Source organism: Microcaecilia unicolor, chromosome 11, assembly GCF_901765095.1.
Source record: "Microcaecilia unicolor chromosome 11, aMicUni1.1, whole genome shotgun sequence".
Classification (NCBI taxonomy): domain Eukaryota; kingdom Metazoa; phylum Chordata; class Amphibia; order Gymnophiona; family Siphonopidae; genus Microcaecilia; species Microcaecilia unicolor.
In genome coordinates this window covers 104,839,735-104,856,657 of record NC_044041.1, presented here as the reverse complement: position 1 = coordinate 104,856,657, position 16,923 = coordinate 104,839,735, and the positions used below count along the sequence as shown (strand labels likewise).

Sequence of the window (16,923 nt, the reverse complement as noted above, 5' to 3'; positions counted from 1 at the left end):
TCTAATTTCTATAGGTCATCTAAGTAGGAAAAGGGATGTTCAAGCCAGGACATTCACAATTTGCATACAAAAGGCTCGATATGTATTGTAGTGGGCACATTAAAAAAAAAGGATGTTCCTGTTGTTTTTTAAAGTCACTTAAAAAAAAAAAAAGGAGACTGGCATGACTTGGGACTTTGTATGCATAAAGTGCCTGCAATTATATGTATAAGTAGCAGATTTTGCTACCTTAATTTTACCCTTTATTTTAGTTTTACTTTGCTATTTTGTGTGTGTCAATGTTTGTCTACTTGTATGATTACTTCAAATGTTATCCATTAAGAAGTTTTCAACTGGTGGGGCTATAATTCTTATGCATAAATAAATACATGTGTACGTGCAAACATTTACAAGTGTTAACTGCTGAGTTATAGAAAACTGTACATTCAAGGGCAGGGGAAAAGGAAGAGGGGATTTGGATTTAGGTACCTCAAGGCGAGTTACATTCAGGTATAAGTAAGGTACTTTCCCATCCCCAGAGGGCTTACAATCTAAGGGTAAATATTCAGCATGGTTTCAGCGGGCAGTGCAGCTGAATATTGGCTCCGACTGTTATGGCACTGTCCAGCCATCCCAGAAGTTATACGGGCACTGTGATATTCTGTACTGGTGCTTGCATAGCTAACTGGGCAAGTAGGACGCGTCCTTATCTCTGCCCAGTTAGCTATGTGGGTACAGCACTGAATATCGGCCGCTGTACAACTGCTGGGTATCAGGAACAGCAGACAGGAAGCACCTGTACACAAAAGAAGCCAACAAAGAGTAGAGGGGTGGCCAATGCAGGAAACAGTACTTAAATGCCTGTACCCTGCAACAAAACAAAACCAAAGCTCGTAATGGACATATAATAACTCTTCCTCGCTACGATGCTCTTCCTCTCTACAATTCCCTAATGTGTCTGTACACACGAACCTTATTCTACCACAACATTACTGTATTTGTTCATACCGGAATTGGCGAACGCCTTTACGGTACTATGTAAGCCACATTGAGCCTGCAAATAGGTGGGAAAATGTGGGATACAAATGTAACAAATAAAATAAAAATAAAATATGCTTTATTAACCCTTTGAACAAAAGGATCCGGCATGGACTGTGTCGGGTCGTTTTGTCCAAAGGGTGAATAAAGCATCTTTTAAGTACTATTTCCTGCATTTGAGTATCTGTTGGCCATCCTCTACTCTTGTTTGTCAACTGCTGGGTATCGCCACTCAATGGGATATTCAAGGCTGGTGCCTGGACATAACTAGGCATTGAACATCCGATTCTAGTTAAGCTGGCTGTGGTCAGCGTTTAGAAAAACACTTGCAGGTTTATATTCAGCAGGTGGAGGTAAATTTATATCTGAGGCAATGGAGGGTTAAGTGACTTGCCCAAGATCACAGGGAGCCACAGTGGTATTTGAACTGAGATTCTCTGGTTCTCAGCTTGCTGCTCTAACCATTAGGATATTCTTTTACATCCAAGGGGAGCCAATTAAAGCCAAGCTTTAAGATTGTGAGGGGGGGGGGGGGGGGGGGTGTCAAGATGGCGGATTGACTGGAGGACGCCTTTCTAGCTCATGAACCTTTCCTTGGTGTAAATCTGCTTTTTGACTTTGAATTAAAATTCCGTATATCATAATGCCGCACATCAAACGGAAAGGAGCGGTTAAGAGCCTACCGGCAGTGGCTTTGGAAACCGCTCTGTTTCAGACGACACTCAATAGGTATGCCACCAGCACACCACGGTTAGCTGGCTCAAGTGTTCCCGCGGTGGGAGACGTAGGTGGAACGCCACTCTCACAGGGAAGTGTAACAACGCTATCATCGCCGGAAATTAATCCCCCGCCTTGCCCAGCAGGTCTCAGGAGTGAGCTAGACTCCCTGGTAGCGTCTGACGATGGCGCAAAAGGAGATCTTTCTGCCGGAGCTCTAACTGAAACGTTGGGAGAAAATATCAACATCGAGCTACAAGTGTAACCTTAGATACTATCTGGGCTGCGATACAAACACTTACATCTACAGTTGCTCCGATTGTGAGTAAATTAGATTCATTAACTACTGCTTTTGAGACTTTTAAGAACTCGGAAAAAATGAATACTGATGCCCAAACGGATATCTCTGATCTAAAAGTTAAAACTGATATGCATATGAAGGATAAATAGATGACACACCGAAAGATTGAACAATTCGAAAATTATAATAGGCGTTTGAATTTACGCCTTTTGAACTTTCCAAGATCTGTAGAACTAAATGTGATTGCAATGTTTAAAAAATACCTAGTTGATGTCCTTCAATATTCCTCAGACTTAATTCCCCCAGTTAGTAAAGCTTACTATTTGCCTGATCGAAAACATGGAGAAAGACTGAAGGAAGTTAAGGATTTACAAAATTTAACTGATTTCCTTGAACAATCTAACACTACAGTTATGGAAAGAAAAACTTTACTTGTCTTGATGGTGTTTGAACAAGATTTAAATTCGCTATTGAAAATATTCTTTAGAAATTCAACAAAATTGTTTCTTGGTGATAGAATTTGGATCTTTCCGGATGTGGTGAAAACCACTCAGGACAGACGTAAAGCTTTCTTGATGCTTAGAGACACGAAATTTGGGTGCTAGATTTCTTCTTTCATATCCCTGTAAATGTTTAGTAAATTACCTAGATAAAAAATATGTTTTCTTTGAACCTGAGCAGCTGAAAGAATTTTTGCAAATGAAAAAAGTTACTAGATAGTTTTCTGAGTATTAAGAAAATCAGGATTAATGGTTTAAAACGTGGAGTTCTCCAGGCCTTCTATGTTATTATTTTTCATTTTCCTTATATAATACCACCAATGCTACTTAACGCCCCTACTCTCTTTTTGACTAGGTGGTCTAAGAAAGAGAGTTAGATATTTTCCTACAAAATTTTGTGTATTTCTTATAAAAATACTTACTCTCTTCTTGAACAAGATGTAAATTGCTTGTACTTTAATTGTGAAATTTAAATAAAAAAATTAAAAAAAAAGCCAAGCTTCAAAACTCAATTTTTTTCTTTTACATTTTTGAGGTGGTTTTAAAGACTAGAGCAATAAGCATAATTGCCCTTCAATCACTTCTCCAAAGCCCAGGTCCAAACAACCAACCAGCTAAAGCTCATACATGACTTGGAGCAGGTGTAAATGCCACTGGGGAAAGCGGCAGTATATGTGTATTAGCCTTACAAAATAGGAAATAGACATGCACTTTTAGGATCTGATTTTATAAAAGGATGCCTGTGAAAAGTCTCAGAGGGTGTCTATTTTGTAAGGGCAATATAAAGAAGGTTCTCAGAACCAGCCCCAATACTGTGCAAATGCCAATGCACTAATTTACAGCAGAAACAAAACAGAGGACAACCCGTTTAGTATCCAAGCAGCAGTGCGTTTTTTCTAGTGTAAAAGGTGCCGGTACTCAAATGCCAGGCCACCCTTCAAGGGTGGGGAGATCACTGAGGAGAAATTCCCTATGGAACAAAACAGCAAAAGTAAAAAAAAAAAAAGTAGGGAAGGGACACAGGTCAACCAACCAATATAGTCCTAAAGTTGATTGCAGCAAAATATTGAAGTAGTATCAAAATACATGCAGACTCGACATGGCACCATGATTCGGCAACAAAATGCCTGCCTCAGACATCAATGTATCTGATGTATAATGACTGTATACTGTACGATCAGCAAAATAGCACTTTTGTGCGAGGCAGAAAATGCCACAGTATGCGCTTTGCATATGTGAAAGTACTATTTGAACTTTTAGCGTTTTGCTGATCGTACAATATATAGACATTATACATCAGATACATTGAATCCTGAGGCAGGCATTTTGTTGGCAAAACACAGTTCTATGTCCAGTCTGAATGTGTTTTTATATCTGTTCGATAAATCTGCAGCAATCAACTTTTAGACTACATTGTTTATTTGGTTGGCCTGTGTCCCTTCCCTACTTTTTTTTTTTTTTTTTTTTTTTAACTTTTGCTGCTTTGTTCCATAGGGAATTTTCCTTTTTTTTTTGTGTGTGTGTGTGTGTTGTTGCAAATTTCTCTCATACATATTAATTGTGGATACTCAGAGAGCTTAACTTGCTGTTAGGTTGCCTGACAGGTTTCGGAAGCCCTGAACTAGCCTAGGTGCTAACAGAGCTGAAACCCTTTCAAGTGCTGTTTCTCTTCTCTCTCTATGAGCGAAGTATTTCCTTAGGGACGTTTGCACTTTCAACCAGCCCAAGATTGCTTTCAAATCTGGACCTCCTGCGTAAAAGCACATCATGCTAATCGCTGGACCAACAGGCTGGTTCCCTAATGGACACCCTATTCCTGATCCTGTCAGTCTGAAATACTGCTTAAAGGGGTGCAAAAAATTGTTACAGACAAAAAATTGCAGGAAATGGTTTTTGTTCCTGATTAATACTTCCAAGTACCAGGCAGTTTTGAGTAGACACCCTTGAATTTGCTTAGGTAGGACGACTTTGGTCTTTAATGCTGTATGACCTTTTTCAGGTTAGTCCAAAATAGAGGAAAAATCCAACAGGGGAAACACAGGAAACCATTGATACCATACACGAACCACAGCAGTACAGTAAATATTACTTTATTGAAGGAAGACCCAATGCAGCCACATTTTGGATTCACTTTCTAAAGACTATTGAGTTTCTAGCTCTTAATTCTCGCTGGCAATTATCCAAAGGTTTTTTAATTACCTCACAAATGATTTGGTTTGTAAAAACAAGAATTCTGGATACAAATCCATGTCCTTGATGTAGGCATATGCCAAAACGTGGTCACATCAGCTGTTTCCTCAGTAAAGCAATTTTTACCATACTGCTGTGGTTTGTGTTTGCATCCAACTCTTTGTTTCCAAGTATTTTCAGAATAACGGACTGTCTCTGGTGTTAGTTCCTGCAACAACCTGCCACCACGGGGATAATTTACAGATGCCCTTCACGTGGCTCACTTATGCTACCACTTGAGCACAGAAATGTACAGAGTACTAGGACTTTTGCGGGTAAGTCGGCAGCAGACCGACTAAACATTGCTCTGTAAGTGGCACAGTGCGTAAAACACAAGGGAGGCGTACAGATGGGAGAGGCATAGGCGGGGGTGTCAGTTACGCATGCTCCTGCAGCATGTACTTGACCACAGTTACAAGCTGATGCTGGATTATGATAGTGTTTTATAACGGAATCTGGGCGCCCAGAGGCAGTATAGAAAAGTGCAGAGGTTTTCAACCCAGTCCTCAGGGAACACACAGCCAGTCAGGGTTTTCAGGATATCCCCTTTGAATTCAATGAGGACAGCCTGAAGACCCCGACTGGCTGGGTGTGCCCCGAGAACTGGGTTGAAAACTGCTAGAATAGGCTTTCAATGTACAGCATCAGGGTGCCTAAATTGAGACGCTCACCTATAGAACTGCCCTGTAAGTTTTGTCCTTCCTGGAAGTCTACTGGCGTCTGCTGGGCTTTATTTTTTTCACTGCTCTTTTGAACTCTATTCCTTATCGCTCCACTGCCTGGCTAGACCCTCTCACAACTGCAGTCTTGGGAACAAAGGTGGTAGTGAGGGGGTAGATGTAACAGGTAGAGCAGGGAACTTTGCAGTACTCATTAACTAAGCACCATTTCTATTTTTGCAGAGAGCGATAGACAGCAGGAGTCAAATCAAGTCAGCCATCATTAGCCTATGCAAAAAAAAGGGTTCCAGTGAAGCTCACAGATTTTAGGAACCTCATAATTGTATAACCATTAGCAAAACTTTCCTTGTAGTCACAATGTTTGACAATTTAAAGTGAAGCATGCTGTGGTGTAACACTGATTTTGGCTTCTACCAGTCTTTCTGTATTGCATCAGGACTCCGTACCCACACTGCCATTAACAGCCTATTTCCAACAGTCCGAAACCTCATCAGAAGCCACATACCAAGGATGCAAAAAGCTAACCTGTTTAAATTTGCACATTATCTACACTAGTCATGGGCAGGGGGAATTTCTGCACATAAAACAGTCTTGAAAACTACAGGGTAAACTCTGGAAAGTGTTCTAGCCACATTGCCAGGTAACATTCTAGGGTACATTTAGGCCAACTAAGAAAAACAACATATGTAGAGTCCATTTTTAAATCTACATGTGTTGCTGTCCTTTCATTTTATACCTACACAAAAAGCAGTGCGAACTGCGACAACGTAAAACTAGGTGCATAATTTTGCTTTGATTGTTGGTGCAAACCCGGCAGGTAAAGTGCCCAAAGCCAGTGCAGGGCAGTTTTTATTATTGGTGCAAAGTGGGATCTGCATTGCTCCAAGGAGCCAAGGTGCCATCACTGGCATTTTGTGTGAGATTGTGAAGCACAGCTTGAGTCATTGCACCATGTTTCCCTGGCCTGCACTGTACAAAAGGAGTATTAAATAATTTTTATACGGAGGGAATGAAAGAACACACACACAAGAAAGGTGGTAGGAATCTCTACCCTTTCCCACCAATTATGGGACATCTGAACTGAAATATATTCCAGTAGGGAACAACTCTTGGAATCATGCCAACACTGCAAAGAAACCAAAGCTACAACATCCAAATGTGTCCTTGTTCATTGAGGCTTTAGCTGAACCTCCTGATTCAGGAAAAGTAGAAGGCAGAGGGACACCCTATATGTGAATCAGTCACTGGACCCATGTACCCAATCCTAGAAGAACATTCAGCAAGATTCAAAGAGCTGAGCACACAACAGGGCCCGGGATACAACCTGGAATTAAGATGCATCTAAAGGAATGCCAATCAAAAAGGCAGCTTTATCCCCACCCCAAACATTGAAAAGTGCTGTAGTTATTATAGAACGGGCACTGAAGCTCGGTTCCCTTAATGCTGTCATGGTTCTCTCCCATCTCTTCCCACAGCAGGTCCATTGCTATGAGTGATGTTACCTTCTATTGTGATCAGATTAAATGTCACAGAATGAAAGGTGCCTAGAACCTGCGCCCCTCATCCTCGGCTTATTCTGCAGAAATGAGTCCCAAGCTAGCAGTTCATACTATGCTCTCGTCCGCAGTTTTCTTCATTAGCTTTGCTGAGAGCAAGGAATGCTGGGTGATGTGAGTGTTCTTTGAGTCCGGAATCAGTAATAGTACTTTCTGATTGGTCCTTCTCCACTCCGAGTACAACTGGCAATGATAACGGAATGAAACCTGAAAAAGGGGAGAATCAGTTACATGCCGATTTGTTGTTACCCAGTACAACATACCCTCTTCCTGCAGTACTTTAAGGCCTGGGGACTGCCATCCACTACCTTCAGCCAAACATCAGAACCGATCATAATCTTTAGGTATCAGTACCGGGATCCCAACATTAGCCTAACCTTGGCACTGGTGGGTTAAAACATGCTTGTGGGCATCCCTATGCAGGGCTGACCAAACTGAACATCAGCTGGACTGCAGAAAAGCTCGGTCATATTTACTTACCAATGTCCAAAGAACGTAGATAGTAAAAAGTGCTATAGTAAGTGCTATAAGTCCGACAGCCTCCAGCCGGCTGTTAAACTGTAAGTGATCCTGGGCTCCACGAAGACACAGCCAGCCCGAAATAGCTGCCAGTGGTGTAATGAACAAAAAACACACCATGTCACAGAACAGTGTTCTTTTCTCATTCCGAGGTCCTGGATCCTTCAGCCACTAAAGAAGAGAATACAGAGGAGAGAGAGAGAGAGATCTAGTAAAGCTACAGCACAGGCTGGTTCTAAGAAACTACTCAAAACGTAGTGGTAGGGGTGGGGGTCTTTTGTTATTCTTTTCCCATCATCCTCCTCCTGTCTTTTATGACCCTGGATGGTGTGCCTAAACAGCTGTAGAACACCTGCAGGGGCAAGGGCTACAGGGACACCTCCTCAACACTATTCATTGGTCAGGAGGTGCCAACTCTTCTTCACCCTCCCCAGACCCAAGCTTGAGTATTGCCTATAACTGAACACAGACAGAACATTCTAATAAAGTATTTACAATCAAGGTATGGCACAGAATTAAAATAGAAGGTAGCTCTTTCAGAAAAGTTCATTTTTTTGTTCTTATTAGTAAATTCGGCACTGTGGAAAGGAGCCAAACCTACAGCACTAGAACCTGAAGTTGCTCATTTCATTTTCACATTTATAGACCCTCTTTTGTCAGTATAGACAACCCCAAACCCTTATTCTCAGATGACGTGGAACATAACTATGTAGCATACTGAAACATTTCAAGAAGTAGTAAATTAAATTAACATAACATGTTCATAACCAACCAAAAACTAATCTGGACAGACAAGGAATAGGATATTACAGGCAGACCAGACAGAGTGCGAGCAGTAGCAGTGTAAACTTCCCATTCACAGACCTTGTCGCTGACTTTTCACTAGTTTGAATGCCTTATTCACCGCCCAAGTAGTTTGTCTGAACCTCCCATGATGTGTGCCAGGTTCTCAGCTGGTTTGTCCTAGTGGCACAGTATGAAATGGTTAAGAGAGCTTTCTCCATTTTATTCCCTTCACATACCCTAACATACTAGTACCTGTACAGGGGAACCTCTTTCCCACATATACACCTCATGCTTGCCAACCGGTACAGAACTGATAAGCACCCACAAGCTCCAACAGCGAACTGCACTGTGGCAATCTTCTCCAGCTGCTGGGCTCAAAATACTTGAACACAACAAATAAAATGGAGCAACAGCTTCCTTTCCGTTTTTTAAAGTCTTGCCACACTTCTGCTTAAGTCACTTGCAGAGCGTTTCACTAAGAAAATCACCACAGAAAATGATAAACACATTATTGCTAGTAATTAATCCCTGTGGCATAGGCATTAATGAAAGAACAGTTTTAGCACAAGGACCGAGAATGACAATTCTCAATGACAAGACTAGAAAATTTCCTGGTGCCAGGCCCAAGGAACCAGGGATGGCACAGAGGAGCTACACCAGGGTGCTGGCACTCTGGCAGGTTTTAGGGCAGTGGAATCAATACCAAGGCAAGGAATCTGCCACAAGTACATAGTACATAAGTATTGCCATACTGGGAAAGACCAAAGGTCCATCAAGCCCAGCATCCTGTTTCCAACAGTGGCCTATCCAGATCACAAATACCTGGCAAGATCCCCAAAAAGTACAAAACATTTTATACTGCTTATCCCAGAAATAGTGGATTTTCCCCAAGTCCATTTAATAACGGTCTATGGACTTTTCCTTTAGGAAGCCGGCCAAACCTTTTTTTTAAACTCTGCTAAGCTAACAGCCTTTACCACATTCTCTGGCAATGAATTCCAGAGTTTAATTACACGTTGAGTGAAGAAAAAGTTTCTCTGATTTGTTTTAAATTTACTACATTGTAGCTTCATCGCATGCCCCCTAGTCCTAGTATTTTTGGAAAGCGTGAACACATGCTTCACATCTACCCGTTAAACTCCACTCATTATTTTATAGATCTCTATCATATCTCACCTCAGCCGCCTTTTCTCCAAGCTGAAGAGCCCTAGCCGCTTTAGCCTTTCCTCATAGGGAAGTTGTCCCATCCCCTTTATCATTTTCGTCACCCTTCTCTGCACCTTTTCTAATTCCACTATATCTTTTTTGAGATACGGCGACCAGAATTGAACACAATATTCGAGGTGCGGTCGCACCATGGAGCGATACAAAGGCATTATAACATCCTCATTTTTGTTTTCCATTCCTTTCCTAATAATATCTAACATTCTATTTGCTTGAGCAGGCTGAAGAGTTACTGCTGTGTTGCCATTGTAGAGCAGACACCAAAGGAATACAAGACTGATCAATTTGCCCTGTTGCTTTGAAAATTGCTCTCAGAGGTTACTATGTTCAGCTGCAGTGTTGGCAGGTATCGAAATTTGTCAGCCGACTTTATGTGCCCTTGAAAAATTAACCCACAACAAATAAATCATTAACATTTTCTTGACATTACAATGTGCTCTAGCCTTACAAACCTTTCAGCTAAGATAATAAACAAGTAAGGAAATAAACAAATTGAATTTGCTATAAACATAATTGGAAATGAAAAATACAAGTGTCAAATTTCTGGGTCAAGTCTTCCATTTCCCAGGCTGGGGCAGCATTCGCAGGTCCCTGGGGGAGGGAGTCCTAATCATGACACAACAGCATCACCTAGTGGCCAGACTTAGGGTGTCTGTGTATAAAGTTCTGGAGAAAGCATTGTCAATAATGATCACTGCAGTGACTGGGTTGAAGAATGCTGCTGCTGTCACTGTGGCAGCCTCTGCCAGCCAATGATGTGCCCTACCAATCCCTGGGCCAATGAGAGTAACCAAAGTCTGAGAATGGTGCCTATGGGAGGGAGAGCAGCAGCAACCAAATGGGGAAAAAATGACACTCTCCAAAACTACCACACCATGACAATAAACAAAGTCACACCTAGTGATATCACTCAGCATTCTCCTGAACTCTTTTATACTCTTCAGCAGTGACCCTAGCAAATATATTCCACTCCTCCCACTATGAAGGTTATACCAATTGACCTACTAAGTTGTCTTCTTCATTATTGCAACTAAGCAAATGGGGGAGATGGTGTGGGGACCTTCACCAGAACCCCATGCAATCACAGCACTACTAAGGCACATAAAGCACAACAGTAGCCTATCACTGGGATAAATTAACACCAATACACTAAAAGATGCTCCCATGTTCTCCCTTCCAGTCAACTGCCAGTTAATATACAAATCCTTTGTACTGGGCTTGTGAGGCATCTTGGGCAAGGTGGCATGTAAAAACTGAAAAGAAATCAATAAGTGGTCAACCAAGAGGAATTCCGATTTTTGACAGCTGAAAATCTCCCTTTGTAGCTGCATCCTCTCACTACCTTCCAATTCCCTGCCTCTCTGTTTTGGTTCAACTTCTCGTTGAGCAAGTAAATACCTCATGCTGATATGACAGCTGCTCCCAGGTTTGTTACTATATTGAACTTAATCCTACTCTGGCCCCTCAAAACACCTGCTTATTATTTGCTAGGACAAGGTCCAGAAGGAATCATCTATGGCTCATGGATGCTTAAACCTTTGCAGCATCCCACATACTCATTCCAAGCACCTTCAGTGTCTCCTGTAAGGACATACCCAATTTGTCACTTCCTCTCCCTCTCTAAACAGTACCACCATTCATTTCAGTTATATTTGATGGCTTATAACAATTTCCTAGATTGGAAAGAAGAAGAAATAAAAAAAAATTCAGCTTCTTCCACTTCTTCCCAGCTGCCTTTCCTGAGAATAAGCTTTATAGCATTGGTGAAATATAAAGCAACATCCCTCCCCCAATATCTAGAGAAAGCAAAAGAAAATTTGCAAAGTTAATAGTAGGAGTCTGCACAGTGTAAAAAAAAATCTAGTGTTCCTGATTTGTGGACATTTTTCATATTAGTTTGACATATTGTGCATCCACTGTAAAAGCACTAGAATTTTTTAAACATGCAACATTGATAATCTGTAGGGTACAAGCAATTTGTGTGCACTTTAAACTTCTAGACACCCAAACAACACAAATGCATGAGTATGAATGCACAACACCTCTAGCTGTGGTTACATCCTACTCGCACACTCCACTGCGACCAGCTAGATAATACCCTGTACTTATTAACTCTAGTTCCTCAACACTGTTATATTTCTATAAGTTTAGCCCCCACTGGTTGTTGGCTTACTCTGACTTGTTCTGGTTTTTATTCTCTTCTTGCAATCTTCCATCTACTATTAGATGTTTTGACACATTTAATTCATTTATTGATATACCTCTATTTGAAATCCAGAAAAACATTGTAGACAAGGAACTTAATGAGACAGTGGACCTTGAGCTTTTCTGATGGAACATTTCAGAGAGCGAGAGAGCGAGCGAGAGAGAGAGCGAGAGCGAGAGCGAGAGCGAGAGCGAGAGAGAGAGAGAGAGAGAGAGAGAGAGAGAGAATGTGTTTAAGTCTCTCAGTACGTAGCCTCTAGCTCAGGGGGATAAGTCATGGGTCATTTTGCCCCCCCTCCCCCCCCAAAAAAGCCAGCCCATGATCTTCCTTGAGACCTTGATAACATTTTTGTTTTTATTATTTTATTGTGTACGTCAACTCGTTATCCATGTAGGCAGAATAGAAATCTTTTAAATAACTAACTAAATAAAAAGATACTCCCCTTCAAGTTTGGTTGTATTTAGGGGGAAAGGGAAATGGGACTTGATATACCGCCTTTCTATGGTATTTTGCAACTACATTCAAAGCGGTTTACATATATACAGGTACTTATTTTGTACCTGGGGCAATGGAGGGTTTGTGACTTGCCCATAGTCACAAGGAACTGCAGTGGGAATCAAACCCAGTTCCCCAGGATCAAAGTCCGCTGCACTAACCACTAGGCTACTCCTCCAATCCAAATGAATCCAGGAAATGCAGATGAGGGGGCTCACAGAATATGGATATCATTTTAGAAGCCTTGTAGTGCAATTCTACACGTAAACAGTATTTGAATGTGAAGACTACATACACATGTAAATACCAATTTTAGGAGGAGGGTATTTACATGTAGAACTGGTGTGGGACACAGTTTAAAAGGAAAACACTTTAAGTGGACCAAAAATACAAGTATACTTCCCATTTAATGATGGAAATTACATGTATATTTTCAAAACTCCCCCATCATTTTACACCTACTCTAAGACTGGGCAGGAAATTCTACGGCATTTAACAGTATCTCAAAAAAGTTATTTTGATTTGGCTTAGGTATTTACCAGTTGCTGCTATGGCTATGGGGTGAGCTGGGCTGTCCATCTTCACATTGCAATATTTTATTTTATGATTTTATAATTGCGTAATTCATATATCTGTTGATTGTTGGTAAGTTTATACTGTGATCTTAATTTCATTTTATGTATTCTATTTATGAGTACACTAGTAAAAAAGGCCCGTTTCTGACACAAATGAAACGGGCGTAGCAAGGTTTTCCTCGGAGTGTGTATGGTTGAGAGAGTGTATGTGAGAGTGACTGTGCGAGTGTGAGTGTGTGTGTGAAAGAGAGAGAGAGTGAATCTGGGTGCGAGTGTCAGTGAGAGTGAGTGTGTGTGTGTGAGAATGAGTGTGTGCAAGTGCATATGTGAGACAGTGTGAGAGAGTGTGTTTCACACAGATACAGTGTGTGCAAGAGAGAGAGTGTGTGTGAGACACACACTCTCTGCGAGACTGAGTGTATGAGACCAAGAGAGTGTGTGAGTGACTGTGTGACACATAGAGAGTGAATGTGATAGTGTGAGACAGAGTGTGTGAGAGACTGTGTGAAAGACATTGACTGTGAGAGAGAGTGTGTGAGAGAGAGAGTGTGTGTGTGTGACAGATACCTCCCCCCCTCTCTGGTGTCAGACCCCCCCCCCTCTCTCTCTGTTGTCTGAGCCCCCCCCCCCTCTCTCTGTTGTCTGAGCATTACTGTGTAGGACGCTGAGCTCTGGCTGTGCTTCAAGGAACTGACCAATCCTATTTAATAGAATGCACCTCCAACATTCTGAAGCCGAGAAACCTCGTGTGGTTGGTCACTTCTGCTTGTGATGAACCCGGAAGTACGTGATGTCAATTCAGGAGATGGATACAGACGGCAGGAATGCCTCAGCCATGCAGTCAGCTTCAGAATGTTGGAGGTGCGTTTTATTATATAGGATTAAATGTGTTTTATGTAATTTTGAATGTACACCGCCTTACTGGTTTAATGAAAAAGTTAATCAAATTAAATAAACAAACATATTTCATTCAGCTCCTTAATTGGCTTCTCCTGCATCTGTTTTGTGAAATCTGGCATTTGAACATGCAAATCCTCAAGTGATGCTATTTTTATTTTATTTTTTTTAGAATGTATAAGTTTACGAAATAAATGCTCCTACTATTTGCCAGCATCCTTATATAACACTAAACAAAAAATAAAAACTATCCTTATATCCCTTAAAAATCGAAATTCCCCTCTCCTACTCTTTTTCTCCCTTCACCCTTTCTAGTTTAATCCATCTTTCCACAAATACATTCAGGATCTGCCAGGCTGCAGCAGTAGCCCAGTGGTACTTCTCGTTTAGTAAGTGATAAGCCTGCATTGGGCTTACTGCCGCTTTGTAAAAGGGGTCCTGAATTTCTATTACCACTCCCCAGGATTCTACAGTAAACAGCTACCCGAAACAGGCATGGGTGGGGGGGGGGGGGGGGGGTGGTGGTGACGGGAGCGTCTCCCCCAAACTATTTCTTAGCCACTGCCACATGCTACTGCTGCTATTCCCCTCCACCCAGGGGCAGACTGACTATTTAGGCAATCAATGAGGACCCAAGACAGTAAGAGATCCATTGCCTCCCCCACGTGATCCAGTATCTTTTCCCAGTACCTCTCCCTCTATCCCTCCCCCCACCCTCACCTGTGGCATGATCCAACATATCTCTCTCTACTTCCCTCCCCCACCCATGGTTCATTGTGTGTGTGTGGGGGGGGGGGGGGGGATCAGCTGATTTTTAAACAAAATGCAACTAATTGGGTAACAAAAGCATATATATATATATATATATATATATATATATATACACACACACACACACACACACACACACATCACAGCAATCCATTAAAGGTTTTTATCTCATGGCCTGATCACAAGTGAAATATTTCTGAAACTAACCCCACCTCCCCAAAATTGTCATCTTCATAATTGGTAAAGCGAAGTCTGAAGTTAGTCACTGTAGCAGGTATTTTTTGGAGACAGCAGGATACATATTCTTACTTATGCTAAATATTCTTACTTATAGGTGATGTCATCTGATTGAGCCAAGAAAAGAAAGCGCTCTCCAGCGCTCTTCCAGCTGCCTTTGGAAGCAGCCTACCATGCATATGCGTGTCTTCCCATCTGCCACTGTTGTGTGGGACCAGCTCAGTCTCATACAGTAGCTGGTACAATTCAGCAACAAGGGGTGGGCAGGCCAATAATAATATTCATCTTTCTGTTCTCGCAGAACACCTGCTACAGGTGAGTAACTTCGCCTTCTCCGAGGACAAGGAGGATGTAAATATTCTTACTGATGGGAATCCCTAGCTGCCAGGCAGTCTCAAATAAAAATAAGGGGCTAAAACTGAGGCCTACAAAACAAACGAACAGCAGTGAACATCAAAATGTGTGTGTATGTGTATTTTTTTTTAAAGACAGCCTGGAACAGAAACAAATGGTTCTAGGTAGATGGAAGTTCTAGGTAGACCCCAAATAGATTCTGAAGAACTGTCTGATCAAACTGGCTGTTGCGCCAGGAATCTTGCTCTAGACTAGGGATGTCCAACCTCGGTCCTCGAGGGCTGCAATCCAGTCGGGTTTTCCAGATTTCCCCAATGAATGTGCATGAGATCTATTTACATACACTGTGTCTCCATTGTATGCAACTAAATCTCAGGCATATTCATTGAGGAAATCCGGAAAACCTGACCTGATGAGGACCAAGGTTGGACATTACTGCTCTAGACAGTAGTGAGATGTGAATGTATGGACTGAAATCCAGGATGCAGCTCTGCAAATTTCCTCTATTGAGGCTGACATCAGGCAAGCTACCGATGCAGCCATGGCTCCAACACTGAACCATGACTTGACCCTCCAGCATCAGCTTAGCTTGGGCATAAAGAAAATACAGTTTGTGAGTCAATTCAATAGTAACATAGTAACATACATATACATAGTAACATAGTAGATGAAGGCAGAAAAAGACCTGCACGGTCCATCTAGTCTGCCCACGATAAACTCATGTGTATACCTTACCTTGATTTGTACCTGTCTTTTTCAGGGCACAGACCGTATAAGTCTGTGCAGCAGTATTTCCCGCCTCCCAACCACCAGTCCCGCCTCCCATCACCGGCTCCGGCACAGACCCCGTATAAGTCTGCCCTCCCCCATCCTAGCCTCTCAACCACCAACCCCTCTTCCCCCCGCCACCCAATTTCAGCTAAGCTTCTGTGGATCCATTCCTTCTGCACAGGATTCCTTTATGCCTGTCCCACGCATGCTTGAATTCCGTTACCGTTTTCATCTCCACCACCTCCCGCGGGAGGGCATTCCAAGCGTTCACCACCCTCTCCATGAAGAAATACTTCCTGACATCTTTCCTGAGTCTGCCCCCTTCAATCTCATTTCATGTCCTCTCGTTCTACCGCCTTCCCCTCTCCGGAAAAGATTCGTTTGCGGATTAATACCTTTCAAATATTTGAACGTCTGTATCATATCACCCCTGTTCCTCCTTTCCTCCAGAGTATACATGTTCAGGTCAGCAAGTCTCTCTTCATACGTCTTGGAACGCAACTCCCATACCATCCTCGTAGCTTTTCTTTGCACCGCTTCCATTTTTTTAACATCCTTCGCAAGGTACGGCCTCCAAAACTGAACACAATACTCCAGGTGGGGCCTCACCAACGTCTTATACAGGGGCATTAAAACCTCCTTTTTTCTGCTGGTCACACCTCTCTCTATACAGCCTAGCAACCTTCTCGCTACGGCCACCGCCTTGTCGCACTGTTTCATCGCCTTTAGGTCCTCAGATACTATCACCCCAAGATCCCTCTCCCCGTCCGTGTCTATCAGGCTCTCCCCACCTAACACATACGCCTCCCTTGGATTTCTACTCCCTAAGTGCATCACTTTGCATTTCTTCGCATTGAATTTTAATTGCCAAACGTTAGACCATTTTTCCAGCTTCTTCAGATCTTTTTTCATGTTTTCCACTCCCTCCGGGGTGTCCACTCTGTTGCAAATCTTGGTGTCATCCGCAAAAAGGCAAACTTTACCTTGTAACCCTTCGGCAATGTCACTCACAAATATATTGAACAGAATGGGCCCCAGCACTGATCCCTGAGGCACTCCACTACTCACCTTTCCCTCCTCCGAGCGAA

The 16,923-nt window shown here is 42.3% G+C and overlaps 1 protein-coding gene across 1 annotated transcript in view; it reads right to left on the bottom strand.

The window, feature by feature from the left end:
- Positions 1-4,056: 4,056 nt before the first annotated feature.
- Positions 4,057-16,923, bottom strand: part of MARCHF2 (membrane associated ring-CH-type finger 2) — a 74,216-nt gene continuing 61,349 nt past the window's right edge. Inside the window, exons 4-5 of the mRNA XM_030219823.1 lie at positions 7,481-7,690; positions 4,057-7,207 (exon numbers count right to left, since the gene is read on the bottom strand). Of these exons, the coding sequence (XP_030075683.1) occupies positions 7,049-7,207; positions 7,481-7,690 (369 nt within the window). The 3' untranslated portion in view covers positions 4,057-7,048. The remainder of the gene's footprint in view (positions 7,208-7,480; positions 7,691-16,923) is intronic.